This window comes from Phasianus colchicus, chromosome 4 (assembly GCF_987193195.1).
Source record: "Phasianus colchicus chromosome 4, bPhaCol1.hap1.1, whole genome shotgun sequence".
NCBI lineage: Eukaryota > Metazoa > Chordata > Aves > Galliformes > Phasianidae > Phasianus > Phasianus colchicus.
The window spans coordinates 30,585,286-30,603,160 of NC_143439.1; the positions used below are offsets into that span (position 1 = coordinate 30,585,286).

The 17,875-nt window shown below is 45.8% G+C and overlaps 2 protein-coding genes across 5 annotated transcripts in view; one reads left to right on the forward strand and one right to left on the reverse strand.

Moving 5' to 3' along the window:
• Positions 1 to 16,370, forward strand: IGFBP7 (insulin like growth factor binding protein 7). Of its 4 annotated transcripts, XM_031596731.2 has the most exons (6): positions 1 to 485; positions 10,048 to 10,157; positions 11,328 to 11,444; positions 11,850 to 11,976; positions 13,085 to 13,135; positions 16,205 to 16,370. In XM_031596731.2, the coding sequence occupies exons 1-5, from the start codon at positions 20 to 22 to the stop codon at positions 13,102 to 13,104; spliced, it is 840 nt and encodes a 279-aa protein (XP_031452591.2). In that variant the 5' UTR covers positions 1 to 19; the 3' UTR covers positions 13,105 to 13,135; positions 16,205 to 16,370. The 4 variants fall into 4 exon arrangements, with proteins under 4 accessions (XP_031452591.2, XP_089995185.1, XP_031452589.2 ...); XM_090139059.1 differs by lacking the exons at positions 13,085 to 13,135; positions 16,205 to 16,370 and adding an exon at positions 14,439 to 15,877; XM_031596729.2 differs by lacking the exons at positions 13,085 to 13,135; positions 16,205 to 16,370 and adding an exon at positions 13,298 to 14,420.
• Positions 13,388 to 17,875, reverse strand: part of POLR2B (RNA polymerase II subunit B) — a 20,164-nt gene continuing 15,676 nt past the window's right edge. Inside the window, exons 18-25 of the mRNA XM_031596727.2 lie at positions 17,564 to 17,658; positions 17,035 to 17,285; positions 16,862 to 16,951; positions 16,465 to 16,572; positions 15,892 to 16,005; positions 15,643 to 15,803; positions 14,660 to 14,855; positions 13,388 to 13,510 (exon numbers count right to left, since the gene is read on the reverse strand). Coding sequence (XP_031452587.1) covers positions 13,421 to 13,510; positions 14,660 to 14,855; positions 15,643 to 15,803; positions 15,892 to 16,005; positions 16,465 to 16,572; positions 16,862 to 16,951; positions 17,035 to 17,285; positions 17,564 to 17,658 — 1,105 coding nt within the window. The 3' untranslated portion in view covers positions 13,388 to 13,420. The remainder of the gene's footprint in view (positions 13,511 to 14,659; positions 14,856 to 15,642; positions 15,804 to 15,891; positions 16,006 to 16,464; positions 16,573 to 16,861; positions 16,952 to 17,034; positions 17,286 to 17,563; positions 17,659 to 17,875) is intronic.

Below are 17,875 nucleotides of genomic sequence, written 5' to 3' on the forward strand. Positions count from 1 at the left end.
GGCCAGGCGGCGTGCCGCCATGGCGTTCCCGGTGTTGTGGGTTGTAGCGCTGCTGACGCCCGCCGTGGCGGCGCTGACGGAGCTGGGGGGCTGCGGGCCGTGCGATGCGGCGCGGTGCCCGGCGCTGCCGCCGCGGGGCTGCCCGCTGGGCCGGGTGCGGGACGCCTGCGGGTGCTGCTGGCAGTGCGGGCGCGGCGAGGGCGAGGCGTGCGGCGGCGCCGGCGTTGGCGGCGGGCGCTGCGCCGCCGGGCTGGAGTGCGTGAAGAGCCGCAAGCGCCGTAAGGCGAAGGGCGGCCCGGGCCCCGCTGCCGCCTCCGGCTCCGTCGCCCCCGTCGGGGTGTGCGTGTGCAAGAGCCGCTACCCGGTGTGCGGCAGCGACGGGCTCACCTACGGCAGCGGCTGCCAGCTCCGCGCCGCCAGCCTGCGCGCACAGAGCCGCGGCGAGCCCGCCATCAGCCAGCGCAGCAAGGGAGCCTGCGAGCAAGGTGCGGAGCACGGGGTGGGCGGCGGCGTGCAGCGGGCGTGACAGCGAGCTGCTCGCTTTAGGGCTCCGCGGAGACCCGGTGTCCCTTGCCCGGAGCTGCAGCCGGCGGCTGCCTTGGTGTTAGGCTTGAGTCTCGCTCCAGTAATAGGAAGCGGTGCGGCTGTTCTCTCCTGCTTTCCAGCGCCTGTTAACCGGCACAGCCCCGCTGTTAGTGCTTGTCGGTGTTCTGCCCGCGCCTCGTGTTGTGGGATGCTGTCACACGGAGCAGGGGGGATGGATTCAGCAGAGGAAGATAGCGAGCGGTAAGAAAGATAAACATTCAGCTTAAATGGGTGTGAAAGTCACAGAAGTTAAGAGCCAGCATTGGTGTCACTGCCTTACTGTGGTTTGCCATTAAAACAGGTGGTGGGTTTCTTCTGAGTCACACGTAGCTGTTGGTGCTCACAGCACTTCTGAGCAGGAGCTCTGTTCTTCCCAAGGCTTTGCTCAGAGTCGGCGCTCTAGATACCGGTGGTTCTGCTGTAGAGCCTCCACTAGCAATCCTGTTAGCATGGGAGGGCATCGTTCTGCTGAATTCTCTGCTCTGGGTATCTGTGTTAACAGGTATCTAACGTCCCCCAGCAGTCACTACAAACATGAGCTATTAGGCAGGAGGCTTCTTCTGACCTGCCTGTCTTCAGCAGCTCCCACAAGCCTTCATTCTCTGTCCTTGACACTGACAGCTTCTCTGAAGAGGGCCTCAGCTGGGGACAGCTACTGCATGCGTAGACTGCATCCCTTCCTTGGAAGAGGCCCTTCTGGGTGTGCAGATGTCTAGCAGGGCATATGTATGGCTTAAGAATTCTACTGGAATGTACTCCAGCAGTGATGTGATGTGCTATGAGTAAAATGTCACTCCGGGCAGTCGCTCTCCTTTTGAATCCTACTACTGGGAGAGCTCTTACCCAGCATCTCAGAGGAGGGAGCAGGGCAGGAAAAGCGTGGGCTGCTCAGCAGTGGTCCAGCAGAGCCTGTTCTCTTCAGCCTTCTTTTGGCTGTGCAGTCCTTTCTTGCACTGCTGTCCTTCTTCTGGTGGTATGTGTTGCTCTGTGGCTTGCAACTGAGGCCAGGATTCAGCCCACTCACCTGATGCTCAGACATCTGGAAGTACTTGGTAGCCTACAGGGACTCACAGCAATTAAAACTGGGAAGGGGGGGAGAGGTATAATCTCCTCACTGATTTTTGAAACAGTGGCAGGAGATGACATCCATCCCATCAGGCCCTGATGGTACAGCCCTGCAGATAGAAGATAGCACTTTTCTGAATTTTGGGAAAAATATAAATGCTGTGGAAGCTGGATCTCTAGCATGCAATCCCTAGGCTATCAGCTTTGTGTCATTTGGGAACAAGAGGGAGCAGCCTTTCAAGTCTGAGTAGAGATCCAGAAAAAACATATTTGTAGCAGACTGTTACTTCTAGGAGTTATTTTTGGTATTTTGTGTGTGTGCGCTTGCTTCTTGTTTAGCTTTGCTTGTTTGTTCATTCTATTTGAAAGTTCATCCTGGAGAGGAGGAAATGGAGAGCTCTGACTGCTCTTGGCCTTCATTGTTGTCAGCAGGAAGGGAGGCACTGGGGATGAAGCATCTAGCGGAAGAGAGGAATGTGTCTGTTCTTAGGTGCTCCCCTTCACCCACCCTTGCACCCCATACCTAGGGTGGGGTAAAAGATTAGGAGACAGGACACAAAGATGCAAGTGGGGGAAAATGCTGCTGTTCTGCACTTTACTCCATTCTTGCAACTGTTTGCCCAAACCTCACCTTGCAAGTAAAGTGAGAGTGACACTTAACACAGCCTCTTCTGCCTTGAAATGCATCCTTTGTGATGATCGCAGGGATCAGCTGCAGGCACATAGAAGACTCAGGATGCTACTTCTTGTTTAACTGGGATAGCATCTCATACCCATTCTCTTGCCTTGTCTCCCTCTCTGTCCCATGTGTACCAAGTTTTCAGAGAGTCTGAAGGAAGTACACCTCCTGGGAGGGTCAGTTGTATAGGCAACACCATGTGGACATAGTAAGCCCGTTTATTTAACTTTTCTTAAATGCTGGTTGACTCTCTTGAACAGTCTAATTTTAAGGCTTCATTAAGTACCTTCCTTCCAGAAGGAAGTATTACAGAGCAAGCTTTCATCACTGCTGCGTAGCCACTTCTATGTGTGCTAAAGTTCAATTTGACTAGTAGCATCCAACAAAATTTCTCAGACATTGAAATGCACAGGAAGTACCACTTGAATACGTACATTGGGTTTCACAGAGATTTATTTGCAGAGTAAAACAGCCTATTAGCAAAGAACTCGGAAGGAATTATGTAAGGCTTAACATACAAAACTCTACTTAAGATGCACAGATTTCTCAACAGCAGATTTATTTCCAAGGAGCTAGAAGTTCATTAAAATGCTATTTGACAAAGCTGACAAAATACAACTCCAGCTTGCCTACCACGGGGTTTTCTGTGCAACACTCTGTAGTTTTTGCTTGCTATCCAACAGCTGGGAACAACTTGAGGAATGAGCCAGTTCTTGGCTTTACATAGTGTGCCTTGACCTTGTCCTCGTGATTCTTTTTCTGCTGCTTGTTTCCAGACATCCCTAGTCTGACGCCTGTGTCCTTTGTACAAAAATAATGAACCCATGCAGAAAAAAGGATTTCCATAGCAGCCAGAAGTTCCAGCTGGTGGGCAAAGGAAGTCAGCTGAGAAGAGTTTGAGAGGATGCAGGCAACCCTCTTTATACTAGCACTAGGTAGGTGCAGGAATCCAACCAGTCCTCCCTGGAGTGGGTTGCACAGGGGCAGGACCATTGAAAAGGGTTGAAGAAATGGATGTGTGGGAGCCTGTAGAGCTGCTCTGGGTGAGCAGTCAGTGATGCTGTGGTGCTCCTTGTAGCTTGGCTCGTGTTTTGCCCATGTTAAGTGCTCTGATTTGGCTCAGAGGCAAACTGACATCACACAGGTATGCAAGGATGCTCAGGACTGACTCATGACTTCTTTAAATTTTGTCTGCAATTAATTTTGCAGTGCGTGTGTGGAAGCAATTTACAGGTAGCTAAGACTCAGGTCAGGACAGCTATGGTACGCACTGCCATGCAAAGCCACTTGCCACAAGGAATTAGGATTGTACGGCTCATCTCAAGTCAGGCAGAACAAACCCTCAAAGCACAAACCCCCATCAAAATGCGAGAAGGCTTCTTGGCGTGGTAATCTCTCCGAGCTGAAAAATACCAGGCATGCACTTGTTGACCAAACAGTGCAAGAAAGAACAAATCTCTCTGTGTCATTCTTATCGTTAGCTACCAGCAGATGTCTGCTTGAAGGGGCATGTTGTGACTGCTGGAAGTACTTCATTTCAGCCCAGGAATGAAGTCCCTGATACTGATTCCAGCAGGGTTGGGATGTCTGGGTTGCTTCACTGTGACTGTCACAGCTTTCTCTTTCCATAGTGGAAGCCAGTCGCCTTGCACAGATACAACACAAAGCTGGGCTTCAGAGGATGGTGTTTGTCAGGGAATTGGTGCTGGTTTGGACCTTGCTGCAAATGCAGAATGGCCACATGGAATGCCACTTGACCTCATCAGTGGCCTTGGTGCCCCGTAAAGCTGTATCTGCTCTGCGGGTGAATTGTATCTGAGTTCTCACAGGTCACTTTTAAATCAAGAAATATAAATTTCTTCTGCTGGAATGTTTCATCCGAATTCAGCTGTTGAGATTTTGACATCAGTATTTTAATTTTGAGGGTTTTATTTGTTATTTGAAGTTTAGTTGTTTTTTTTTTTTTAATCCATTACCAGAGTAGAGCAGAAACAGATGTGTTTGGGAAAGAATGCTGGGAGGTGACGCACTTTTGTCACTGAGATTGCCTCGTGTTCTCTTGATACAACTGCATTAAATTCAAAAAGCTTCCAAGTGTTGTAGATATCAGAGATCATAGTTCGTATTAGATCACATTCTGCAAGCAACTGCTCAGGATTTGTGCTTTTTAATTAACAAGTGGCTTAGATTTAGTCCTTTCCTACCATTTTTTCTTCCCTGGGATATAAAGGACTTAAAATAATAGCTGCATTTTATGAGTTCTTTCTTCTTGCTGGTGAAAGAGGATTAAGTAAGGTTTTGCTAAGAGGTTGGAAAATGAACTAAATCCCCTCACTCTCATGTGAAGCTGGTTTGGGTTTCTTTGGTGGGGGCCTTGTGGCAGTGGCCTGCTGCCCACTTTCTCCCACCACAAAGATGAGCTTTGCATTTGTGGGTGGATCTTGCAAGCATCATCATGCTGCGTCCACAGGTTGTGTGGCACAACAGGTGCACAGTGTGGTTGCACAGGGGTTTTTTAGTGTGCTTTAGGGCACAGAGTGAGGATGTGATGAGGTTTGACATGGTGCTTGCTTTCCCAGCACTCTGTGCATTGAGATTTTGAGACAGTTGCCAGGGCTGAAATGTTGTGCTTGTATTTTGAAAAATAATCAGCAACTCTGTGGGTTTCTTTCCCACTGTTGTAGATCAGTGCCCTTAATTCCTCCTTAAAAGGCATTTAATTGTCTGAAAAGTTTGGGGTTCACTGAAGTTTAATACACATTAGGTTTTTATGGTTATGGTGCTAAAATCTTATTAGGGAGTCTGTTTAATGTATTACTCAGCAGCTCAGCATATGAGCTGGTATGCTTCTAGGAGAGCACCAGTATGGCTGGGACTGTGCAATGCTTCCGCTGCTCAAGAGGATCCCGTATTTTACCTGTGTCTTCATTCCTAATCACCATAGAAAACTAAAAATCACCAGGAAAGAATGATTTCAGATCAGCAAATTCCTTCCCATGTTTGTTTTTCTGCTGCTGGAAAGGCATGCTGTGTTTAAAAAATGCGTTTAATCCGTTGTTGGACTGAAGTTCTTTGAGGTTCATACTAAACAGGAGATTATCAAGTAACGAGTCTAATCAGGTTGGACTTTTCAAAGCCCTGAGTGCTTTACTGTGAATAAACGCTGCCATGCCTAGTTTCCACATCTCCCAGCCCTCACAGTGCCTAACAAAAAGGCTTTTGGAAGGAGGTGAAAGTGATTTCCTCTTCTTATGCTGAAGTGGGCATCTCCTTTGGGCTGGGCATTCTGTTCTCAGAGCTCTTCCTGTAATTCCTTGGACTCTTCGAGGCCTGGTATGAGGAGGGGGAGAAGTAATATCTGAAGGAGGTAAAGAAGGATGCTTGTAGTCACGCAGGCACTCAAGGAATGGGGAAGGACAGAAAATGCTTATACTTCCCATCTGCTATTGCCTCTCAGTGCTTTGCCCTAAGAAGGAGCAGCTAAGGGCGTGTGAGCTAGAATTAGCAAATGTTCCTTACAGAAGGTTCCCATTCTCCATATAAAGGAATTTTGAAGGGAAAATACTTTCCCAGAACTCGAGAGGTTGTAGTCAGTCTGTTTTCAGGCTTGCAAGAGGTTGCGATCTGTCTAGCTTCTGCTTTGTTGTTGCAAAACGAGTGTTCCCAGTCTGTATCTTATCCAGGGCTCCAGCAAAGCCGTGCAGCACTCAGGGGGGCTGGCTGGGAACCAGGCTAACGCCCACGCTTCGGTGTGTGGTACACTGCTTCATTTGTTTAGTGTTCAGGACTTCCCACACACAACCAATACCAGGGTCCTCAGTGCTTAGCCCCAGGCCCATTTTTGTCTTCAGTGCCTTACCTGCCGCTCCTTTGATTTTTATCAGTGGAGTTGTTGCCTTGGTTGCTGGTGCATGGTTTGCGCATTAACGAAGTCTGTGTCCTTTTATCTTAAAGAATTTGAATGTTTTGCTCAGAGAGGCAAAAGCATGCAGGAAGAGGGAGTGTCTAGCTGGATTCCCAGCTGAGGCTTGGGAAGGACAGCCAAGCCCACCAGCATGCCCGATCTTTGCTCTTTGACAATTCAGTGCAAAGTTTTTGGTGCTGACAGTGGAAGATCAAGAGTTTAAAAGGCTGAATTGCTGTGTATTGACATTATGGAGAGAAGTATCTTTAAGACTTCTCTGAAGGACTTACTGCCTCACAGATTGTTCCATGTGAATTTGGAGTAGCCCTGTGGGCTGTGAGGCTTTGCTTCCCCTGTGGCCAGGCACTTGCCCCTCAGTGGCTGTGGGATTGTCCCTGTGTTTGTAAGGTGGGAGCAGAGCAAGGGACAGCCCAGGTGTGCTGAGTTCAGTTATGGGCCCCGCACTGCAAGAGGGACATCAGGGCCTGCAGCGTGTCCAGAGGAGAACAGAACTGAGTCTGGAGCACAAGTCTTATGGGAGTGGCTGAGGGAGCTGGGGTTGCTCAGCTGGAGAAGACGAGGCTCAGGGGAGACCTTATGGCTCTCTGCAGCTGCCTGAAAGGAGGCTGTGGTGAGGTGGGGGTCCGACTCTTCTCCCCCGTGCAAGCAGTAGGCCAAGAGGGAATGGCCTTATGTTTTGCCAGGGAATATTCAGATGGAACACTAGGAAACATCTCTGAAAGAGTGGCCGTGCGCTGGCACAGGCTGCCCAGGGAGGTGATGCAGTCACCATCCCTGGAGGTGTTTAGGAACCATGGACATGTGGCTCTGAGGGAAGTGGTTAGTGAGGATGGTGGGGATGGGCTAGAGCGTGGACTGGATGGTCTTAGAGGTCTTTTCCAGCCTTAATGATTCTGTGATTCTAGTGGTGGTGGAACTGAACTCCACACAGAGGGAGCTTCGGTGACCCGGAGTTGGAATGCACCATCTTTGTGGTGTGAGTAAGGGATGGATGGGAGGGCTGGGATGGGAGCTTCATCGAGGGAGTCACAAGCTCTGCCGTATGCTGCTTTAGAAGAAAAGCAACTGAATAATAACCATGGGGACTCCTCTCTGCTGACATAATGCAGATCGTCAGCTCTCTGTTTCTGGCAGAACAAACAAGCCCCGCATGCACAGGCGCCTCGCCCAGAGTGAATGAGCACAGTGCATGGGCTCTGTATATAAGCCCTTTCCCGGGCCAGAGAGAGCTATTTATCTTACAAACAATGATGAGAGCCACAGGGAAATGCCTGGAGTGCCTGTGGAGAGCAGCTGATGTCTATCAGCAGTCTATGGTGTCCTGTCAGCCAAAGGAGCGTCTGTGCATTCAGGGTAAGTAGCAGTAGGCTGCACTGCATGCAGCTCAGAGCCCCGGAGTCAGCCTCTAGTAGAAAGCAGAGACCACTCAGCCAGGCTGATGTCTCCATCACCTGGGCCTGGGTTCTGCTCTCAGTGACTGCTTTCATCAGCGTGTGCAACCTGCAAGTTCCCAGCCCAAGGGAAGCATACAGAGGAAGGTTCCTTTTCATGGACAGTCCTGTAACTGGAACAACTGGAGCTCAAAGAGGCAGGATGGAAGATAAGGACCAGAGAGCATTCTTGCTGGCACGAATCAACTCTTGCTCTGTACAAGGTGGGATCGTTTCTGGTTCCGCGGAGCACATGGTGGCGTTGCTCCATATGTGAGATCCTCTGAGCGAGGGGGGTCACTTGAAAGAGCTAATGTGTTAAAGTCTGAAGACCATGGAAAGCTCACACGTTCTCTGCTTGATGTCTTGTTGCAGGGTCCCACTTCTCCTGTCCATGTGATGCAGTGTCAGCTCACTGAGGGGGTGTAACTACTGCTGCATTACTGCAGTCTGTTGTGACTCTGCTTTAAATGTGTTGACTTCTTGGCCTTTCTCATTTATTTTTAGTGGAGGATGAAGCCCAACTCTAGACCTTTGGAAATCTGGATTAAAGTAAAATATCCCAGGAGACCAAACTGACTCTTCCCACGGCACTGTTGCATCTTTTTAGTATCTTTATTACATCTTGGTCTCAGGGCTGTCTCAGATGAAGACAGAGGCCTGTGAATGCTTCCTGTTCATTTTGCAGCCAAAGGCGGAGTCTCACATTCCTCACCATTAGAGGTGAGGTGGGCTTGGGGCTGCCCAAGCTCTTATCATGCTTTGGTTGCTGTGCTAAACCAGCCAGAACTTAGCCATGAAGTGAACCAGATTAACAGCGTCTTGGAGTCGCTGTCGGGCTTTTAATGTAAGACTCAGTGTCTCTTCATTTCTGCAGTGGCAGATTGTGGCAGTTTTGTAGCAGCTGTGTTTTTATTTTGTCTGATGAAGAACTCCAGCAACTGGTGATAAAGAGGAAGGTGTTATTCTGGGATGAATGTAGCCCTTCCTGCTGGGCAGCCTTGAAATCTTCCCTGGGAAATGTGCCTTGCAGTCAGGGGATTTTGCACGGTTGGAGCATCACGTGTATTTTGGAGGTCCTTGCAGGGTGTGAGGTGAACTAAGCAGCCTGGAGGCTTGCTGAGCACCCCATTGTTTAAGGGACACCAGAAAAACAATAGCTGATGTCCTGAGGAAGTGGCTGCGCTGAGGAAGGGGAGCAAAGTGTTTGACCTGTGGTGGCCTTGCCGTGTGGGCAGCTGTGACCTTGAAACACCCCTGTCCTGGCCCATGCCCAATCTGTGCAGCAGCACAGCCAGCAATAGGTTAAGCTACATAATGAAGCACTGAATAAATCATTTTCTCAGCTCACAGAATCTGTTCTCTACGAGTGGATTGTAATATTTGTGAGGAAACCTCATACCTGGTTTGCCTTACTGATCACAAGATGTGGTTTTAACAGTCTGCAAAGGATGTACAGATAGTTTCTGTGCTGCTGTCTCTTGTTAAATGCAGGAGGACTGGGATACCTCTGTGAGGGTAGATGTGGGCTGCAGTGAGGTAGACCTAAATGCTGCTCTGGGGGGTAGGGTGCATGTACAGGCTAGGGGCAGGGCCCTTGTTTCCACAGGAAATGCCTTCTGGTGAAGAGAAGCCTACCTCTTCAGTGCAGAAGGGAAAAATCAGCTGTGTTCTTCAAGCTGTCAATAAGTGGAAATAAACAATATGGGCTCCATTGGTCCGCACTTCCTCTTATGGGACATTAATAGCTGCATTTTGCAAAGCAGCAGTGGTTCCCCCATTAGAGGGATAAAACAGAAACACAATTCTTCCCTTTGTGGGATATGGGTTACGTCTCGGACATTTTCCAGCCTGAGGGGTAAACATCTCTTAGGCAGAGCTGCAAAACAGCTTTGCTCACGTCAGGCTTTGAAAACAACTCCTCATTTAATTTTAACCAGAGATTGGCACTCCCTGGGGAAAGCAGAGCTCTGCACTCACCTGGTTTTCTCAGATCCCTTCCAGGGAGAGCTCTGCCACCCTCCACAGCCAGCCCCCTTTGGCTGAGTGTTGCACATAGGTAGCCTTGGATTCTGCTAGCCAACTGCCACAGGCTGTGCTGCATATTAAAATCATGCTGGGAGAAGATAGCAGCAGTCTCTGGCATGGGAGAATAATTGAGATCCCTTTGTTTCCCAGGAAGTTTGGAACGGAGGTCCTTTTTCTCTGTGCCATCTGTGTTGAAGTTGCACTTGGTGACCACATGGTACACAAAGATGGCACATGCCAAGCCTCACCTGGTCCTTAAAACCCATCAGAAGTGACAGGCCCCGCAGCAAAGGCCTTGCAATCACCCAGTGCTTAGAATTTCTTCCTCTTTGCAGGACCCTCCATTGTGACCCCTCCTAAGGACATCTGGAATGTGACAGGAGCACAGATCTACTTGAGCTGTGAAGTCATTGGCATCCCAACACCTGTCCTCATCTGGAACAAGGTAAGGGCCTTGCCAGGACCCCTTAATGTCTAGCAAAGCTAAGGTAGCTGATACTGCTTAGTAAGCAACAGGACATAAAGTCATAGGAAATTGCTCATAGAAATGCACATCTCTGATGAGGTCTCCCATCTGTGCAGTTCTTTCCACCCCTACACATCTGGCTTTGCTTAATCTCTTTAATCATCTCTTTTTTCCAAACTTGTGTTGGTCTCAGCACGGAACAGGACTTGTGTTTTTCCTGGTATTCAGAACATGTAGGCAGTGTCCCTTGACCTGCTGTCACCCTGCTGACAGCAGTGACTGAGGCAGCTGGACACAGCTGACCCAGCATGAGGCACTGGAGCATGGGACAGTTATCTCAGATATAGCAGGCAGTGTGCTGATTGAGGGAGGGTGCTGGTAACACCTGGCTCAGTTGTTACCAGCCTGTCTTGAGCGGAGAAGATCCTGGCCACAGGACGCAAGAAACTGCGTGACCCTGGGCTCAGATAGCAAGCAGCAGAGAATAATTTATTCTGAGCACACTACTGCTCTTTCACTGATACTGTGCCCACCTGGAGGAATGGTAGGCTTGCTGCAGCAGAAATATGTGGGTGCTGTCCCTGATCTGCATCTAGGGTAGGTCATATGGGGAGAGAGACCATTCCTGGAACAATGCTCACACATTTGATTTTCTTCTGCTGCCACACTAAAATAATGGGATCATCAGGAAAGGTGTGTGTGGACCACAGTCAACTTCTGCTGGCCTCCCAACCAGAAGGCAGCTGCTGCAGGCTACCAAGCTAGATCCATGCATGGGTAGCAGCAGCTGCAGGTGGCTGAATCCTTCTTATTCAATGGGAGCATCACTTAATGGCTTAAACACTCCTGTGGGAGCATGCACAAATATTCTGTGAAATAAAATCAGTGCAGGGCATGTTTGCAGTACCCAGCAGCAAGCACACCAGAAAGTTGTGCTGCTCTTTCTGTTCCCACTGAGGCAAGGGAAATATGGCCCTAGTGCACACACTGGAGCTGCACTACACACAGGATGAGGTTAAATGTCAGCACTAGAAAAATGCTGCTTTCACACAAAAGGTAGTCATACAAAACTAATGCTGATGATGTTACAAGTAAGTTCTAGCATAAGTAAGACCCCAAACCCTCAAACCTTTCCGACCTTCTGTTTAGATCATTCAAGGACAGTATGGTATCCAGAGAATGGAGCTTCTGCCTGGCGACCGAGAAAATCTGGCTATTCAGACCCGAGGGGGCCCTGAGAAACATGAAGTGACCGGCTGGGTACTGGTATGTACTTTGTGCAAACTGTTTGCAAACCCCTGTAGAGAAGATGTATTGCAATGTATAGGAAACTTAGAGGAAAACAATCTCTGTGTGTAGAAAGTAATCAGTACAGAGGACCTAAGACCCCCCCCTTCTGAGACCTAGATTTTAGCATTGTCTTTGCTCCAGTGACACACACCACCTGCCTGGAGAATACCACCACAATATAAACCAAGCAGCTGTTTAGAGTAGGCAGAAGCAAACGTGCAGTCAGTATGGTCTCTAAAGGTTAATAGATACTTTATCCTTTCTGCTAATCTCATTACTTAATTAGGAAATTAACAACTTCTGCCCTGAGGTATTTTTTTTTATAAGTATCTCTGCTTCTTCACAGGACACTTACTGGGGAGGGGGTGTTTCTTTCCCTAGATATCTCCTCTGAGCAAAGAAGATGCTGGAGAATATGAATGTCACGCATCAAATGCCAAAGGAGAGGCAACAGCTTCTGCAAAAATTCATGTTGTGGAAACTCTGCATGAAATAGCCCTGACAAAGGGTAAGTAGTGTGACTGAATATTCAGTAGCTCTCTCCCCTCTCAACTTAATTATTTGATGCAGAACAACCATTCCTATTTAATACTGTCAGATTGAGATGCAGCTTCCAGTAGGTTTGGAAGGACACTGTCAGCCCCTTTCAGTTGCTAGAGTTCTCATAGTTTTGTCACATAACCCAAGAATGCTGTAAAGTACTGGAGATTAAGATGCCAAATGAAAAACAGCTTTTAGGTAATTGTGGGTTTTTTTCTACAGCAACTTTCATTGCATTTCTAGCCCTTAATTAGTACCCTTATTCCAGTGTTCTCAGAACACTTCCAAGCCTGCCCATTTCACTTGGGAGCAAGATTGATATAATCATCCCAAGACAGAACAGGGAGTTCAAGCACTCGAAATTCTTTGATCTTTCTTTAGTTTAAATGGAGTGGCTTTATCAGCAGGATAAAGCAGGGTCCTTATATCCCTGAGTAGCTGAAGGGCTTTCGGACAATATTAACAGCATCTGGTGTTGAATTAACAGAATAAAATGAATCCTAACATCACTTTAAGCATAGCAGCTTTTACCAAGGGTTTTGTAGCTAGTCTCTCTTTTCAGACATCATTCTTATGGCTAGCACTGAGTTTTGCCACAAATAGCAGGAACTTGTGAGCTAGAATTTAAGATAGTAGAGTTACTGAGAGGGAGAGCAAGGGTGGAGTGCTGAATGTGTTGCCTTGTGGTTTACGTCTTCTGTGCGCACAGCTACTGCTGTTTCTTGTCAGCTATAGGAAAGCTCCCAAGTAAGCAGTCTGTAGCTAAGCAATAAGCTGGCAGGCCCCCATTTTTTGAGAAGGAGCTGATAATATTAATGGGTTATTTTCAGATGGAACAGGCTGCTCCATAGCTATACACTACACCCTTAGGGAGTCAGTGCCTGATTTCTCAGTGATCTCAACCCAGAAAAATGCCACCTACCACCCTCCCGCTGCAGCTGGCATCCTCCTGTGGGGAGAGAAAGAAAGCAACCTCAGATAAGACATTAGAAAAGCCACTTCGCAGGCTGCTGTCCGAGCTCTGACATTACCCCTTGAAACAGTGTGCAGCATAACATGTTTCTGTTTTTCCACAGATGATGGTGCAGAGCTGTGATGTGAGGACTTTCACTTATGCACCGTTTTAAGTTAGTATTTTGGAAAGCTGCAGCCTCAGGCTTTTTCTAGCTCACTAATCGTTCTCTTACCTCCTTTATTCTTTGATTACCCATTTGCTTGCACACTTCCTTTGCAGATATACAAATAAAGAGATTCACGAGTTCAATTACAAATTTTAATTCTATTTACAGGAAATAAACATACTTTTAAAGAGCACACAGCTGATGAGTAAGACTATTTTAAACACAACCTACACAAAATGAAACAAAATCTAAATACTTCAGTCTCACATTTTAAAAAACCTCATTAAGAAGCTAAACACTCATCATCCGAGGTGCAATGCTCATAGACATCAGTTCTTGGAAGAGGAGTTTGCAGGCATAAGGCATTCGAACCAAAGATATCTGGGAAGAGATTTCAAGAGAGTTGTGATTGATTAATAAATAACTACCCAACTAACTTGTCAAGTTTTTTGACTCCAAACTGGATCTGAATGATTCTATCAAACTCAAAGAGGGTTTGATAGAAGTAGAGGGTGCATTTAGGTTGGATATAAGGAAAAAGTCATTTTACAGTGAGGGTGGCGAGATGAGGCAATGGCACAGATTGCCCAGAGAGTTGATGGAAGCCCTGGAGACATTAAAAGGCTGGATGGGGCTCTGAGCAACCTGATGTAGTTGTCCCTGTTCATTGCAGGGGAGTTGGACCAAATAGCTTTTAAAGGTCCTTTCCACCTCTGTGTATTCTATGATTCTGAATCACGCATGAAAGCATTTAACAAGGATTGCTTAAGGACAGCAAGAAAGCAAGAGGGAAGCAGAGACAGTCTATAGAGTGTACAAAACAGCTATTCAGAATTAACTTTTGAAAAAGAAAAAAAAAAATGGCAGCCAAGGGATCTGATCTTCAGTAAGAGTAATTTAAACAGGGGCACATTCGCACAGCAAAGCATGCCTCCTGTGCCCTAACTACAGTTAAGATTTCCAGCACACATCCCTACAAGCAGCAGTTTCCAGCACACCAAAAAACCTATTTAAAGTGATTCTTTATCTGCTGCCAATCTGCCTTGACACAGCTCTGTAGCTATGCACACACTATAAAATAAACACTATTAAATAATAATTAGTGTACAAAAAAAGCACATGCTATAAATAATCACGAAAAAAAGTGCTACACAAAAGACCTCCCATGGGAACCCCACTCTCAGGCATAAAGTATCTCCATGGGGACAACCACAGTTCTAAATTCCTGCAAATTGGAATTTTACTGTTTAATATTCTAAAAATAAGCTCTCCAACTGTTCACTTTTGAAATCTCTCCACTGCAAAATAGTTGAGCAGCATTTCCTGCCAAGTGACGGCCCAACAGTCTAACAGGAAACATCCAAATCAACTAGGATACTGTAAACACTTAAGTAAGTAGTTATGAAGCTAAAAAAGCACTTGTTCTCATGTTTCTTTTTAAACATTTTTGTTTAAACCTAACTTCTCCCTTCTCCTGTTCACGGGAGTCACATTTCCTCTGAATCACTGGATGGTGAAGCCCACACTTACCTGTGTTTTATTTCGGCATCCTCGGCATTCGTATGTGTGAGTCCTTGTGTTTGCAATTGCCATGATTCCACAGAGGTTACATACGTGGACTTGGTATGGGTCTGATGCCTCAAACAATCTCTCTCTCAAAAACTGGGCTGCTCCATGGGCAATCTGACAGTCTCGTTCCATTTCTCCAAAACGAAGGCCACCATCACTAGGTACAAAAAAAAAACAAAACAAAAAAACTTTTTGAGTTCTCTGGCACAATACATCAGTGCTTGTTGCTACAACAGGTAACCTGACAGAGACAGAACAGCAATATTCCAAGGCAGGAGTAAATCTGGGCATTAATTTTCCTCCTTGAATAAAAAGTAAATGTTGTAAGTAAATGCTAACACAATCATTGTTAACTGCTGCAGACACATGGCTAGGTATTTGTAAAGCAGCTATCAGATACCAAACAGATACAGCACAAATATATAGCAAAGTGATTCAAACCATTAAATCATCCTCTACTCCTCTGTGCTGGTTCAACACACGGACAATCACTTATCCATTATTATGATGGGTAAAACAGACCCAACTTGGCAAATTTTTTAAATTTTTATATTTTTTTCAAGACACCAAGATTACAAGAAACTACAACACTGAAAAAAAATTCTATCCCTATCCCTTCTTCTCTGGCACAACATCACTCCTTCACTTCTGGATTTTCTTTATACCTCCTCCTCCTCAATAAGTAAAACACTTGGTTTCTGCTGCTCCTTCCTCTCAGACTGTTCCAACATGCATCTTCCCAGCAGCCCTCTGTTCCCCACTAGCTGCTGTACCATAGGTGCTTTCCATGGGGCGCAGTCCTTCTGGAACAGATTGCTCCAGCAGCCACAGTTTCTGACAGACTACGCACTCCAGCGTGGGCTTCACTCCACAAAAAAAGCAGCTAACTTGGCAGCTAAAGACTTCAAAGGGAAGAGTGTATAGAAAATAATAAACATCCTTACCGAGATCTTCCTTCCATGGGCTGTCTGTTAAGTATCTGGATGGGCCCTCTTGCACGAGAATGGATTTTGTCATCTACCATGTGCTTCAGCCGCTGATAATATGTAGGACCAATGAAGATCTGTGATGTGATTTTTCGCCCAGTGAAGCCATTGTAGAGGACCTAAAGCAGTCAATGCAATGACTGAACCATAAGCCTTACTGTCTGCCAAACGTATTAAAAATACAATGAATTGATATTTTGGTTGTACCTCATTTCCTCTTAAATGATAACCATAATCTGATAGAAGATTGGAAATCTTCTGCACATTGACAGCATCATTAAACGGCGTAGCATCACCAATTTCTCCCTTGTTTGCCGACACCTACAGAGAAAGGATTTGCAAAAGCTTGTCAGATTTCTCAGCATCAAGCAATACATTTCAAATAATTTTAGCTATTAACACCAGAACTTGAGATTCCCCACCCATGATAGTGCTGTATCTTCTTTCGTTACCAGCTACAAAATTTAGCTGAGATTTTCAAAACTGGACAGTATCAACAAATTTCTACTCCTTTTTCTAGGTTACGGGATACGTTTGGAATAAAAGCAGCACATGATTTGCTGGACAAAATTTCCAAGATTGTAGGTCCTCCAAGAAACTTTTCAATTTGCCATTAAGTGAATGGAGAACAATCTTTTTTTTTTTTTTTTTTTAACTGCATTAGCACTTAACATTTATGTGTATTTAATGCTTGCTTGTGTGTATTTACAAAAAAAATAAAAATATATACATGTATATTAACTTGTATCCCTTAAAATGTGCAGCATAAAACCTTCTTACCTTCCCCTGAAGACATTCAATCAAGTGGCCAATGGTCATGCGGGAAGGGATGGCATGGGGGTTGATGATGATATCTGGTGTGATGCCTTCACAGGTGAAGGGCATATCCTAGAGCACCAAAACAGGCAGTCAGTACTTCCCAGCACTCCAGCTTTAAGAAAAGCAGTCCATAGATTCTAACTGTATCTTTAAAGTATTTCAAGAGTCCTGAGATACCACTGTAAGGAACAGCAGCATCCCTTTCTGAACACATTCTACCCAAATTTAAATCCACATTTTGCATCTCAGTACATGTTCCACAGATTACTTACTCACGTTGGTTTCAATGCTAAAAACACAGAGAAGATGAAATGTTAACAAAGTATTATTAAAAAAAAAAAAAAAAAGGAATCACTACCTCTTGCCTGTACTGGATACCACAGGTTCCTTTCTGACCATGCCTGCTGGCAAATTTATCTCCTATTTGAGGGATTCTTACAGACCGTACCTGTGAACCGCAGGAAAACATTAAATTAAATTAGATAGAGAAAGAAGTTGTTAAGTAGAAAACATGTACGGGTTGGTACTCACCCTGATCTTGCAGAATTTGTATCCTTCCTGGTTAAGAGTTACCATGACCTGATCTACAATACCAGTCTCACTAGTTCGCAGAAAAGTGCTACAGTCTCTCTTTGTGAAGCGCCTGTTAGTGCTTTCCAGTTCATCTTCGTTTTCTGGCAGAGTTACTGTTTTGCCAATGATGACATCGTCCCCAGACACACGTACTCCAGGTGCAATCAAACCATCATCATCAAGTTTGTCATAGATTGCATGTCTCATACCTTGGGGGACGGAAAACGTTAAAAATAAATTCCCAAGTTTTTCAACATAAAGACTTGGACATTTTGTAGAAATTCAACCAGTCTGCTTACAGTTTTAGCCTGCTGATGATAAAATGTCTTAAGATAATATTAAGTTAATATCTCAGCTGATGCATTTTCTTATTAACACACACATTTCTGCTATTTAATGTGTTTCAAAGGCTGAATCAGTTCAACAGCAATCATCTCTACACAAATGTAATCAAGAAACTCAGACTCTATACCCTGCTTTATCTTACCTTGGCAAGTCTCACGGGTAGGCTTCTCAAAAACTTCCTCTTGGTCATATCCTTTTTTGGACTCTTGCTCTTTGTAGGAGCGATAGAACACAGATCTGAAATAAAGATAGATATATTCTCTGTGAAATGAGCATCATTTTCTCTCATCTGTACATGCCATTTTCATTTAAAGCACCATTTTGCCAAGTATTAAAGCTCCTGTCACTGATGACAACCAAAACAATTCATTTGCCACACAACCTTTCCTTTAAAGTCCTGTTAATCTGACTGAAAAAAAATCCACAACAAACACACACATAAATTTTAGATGGC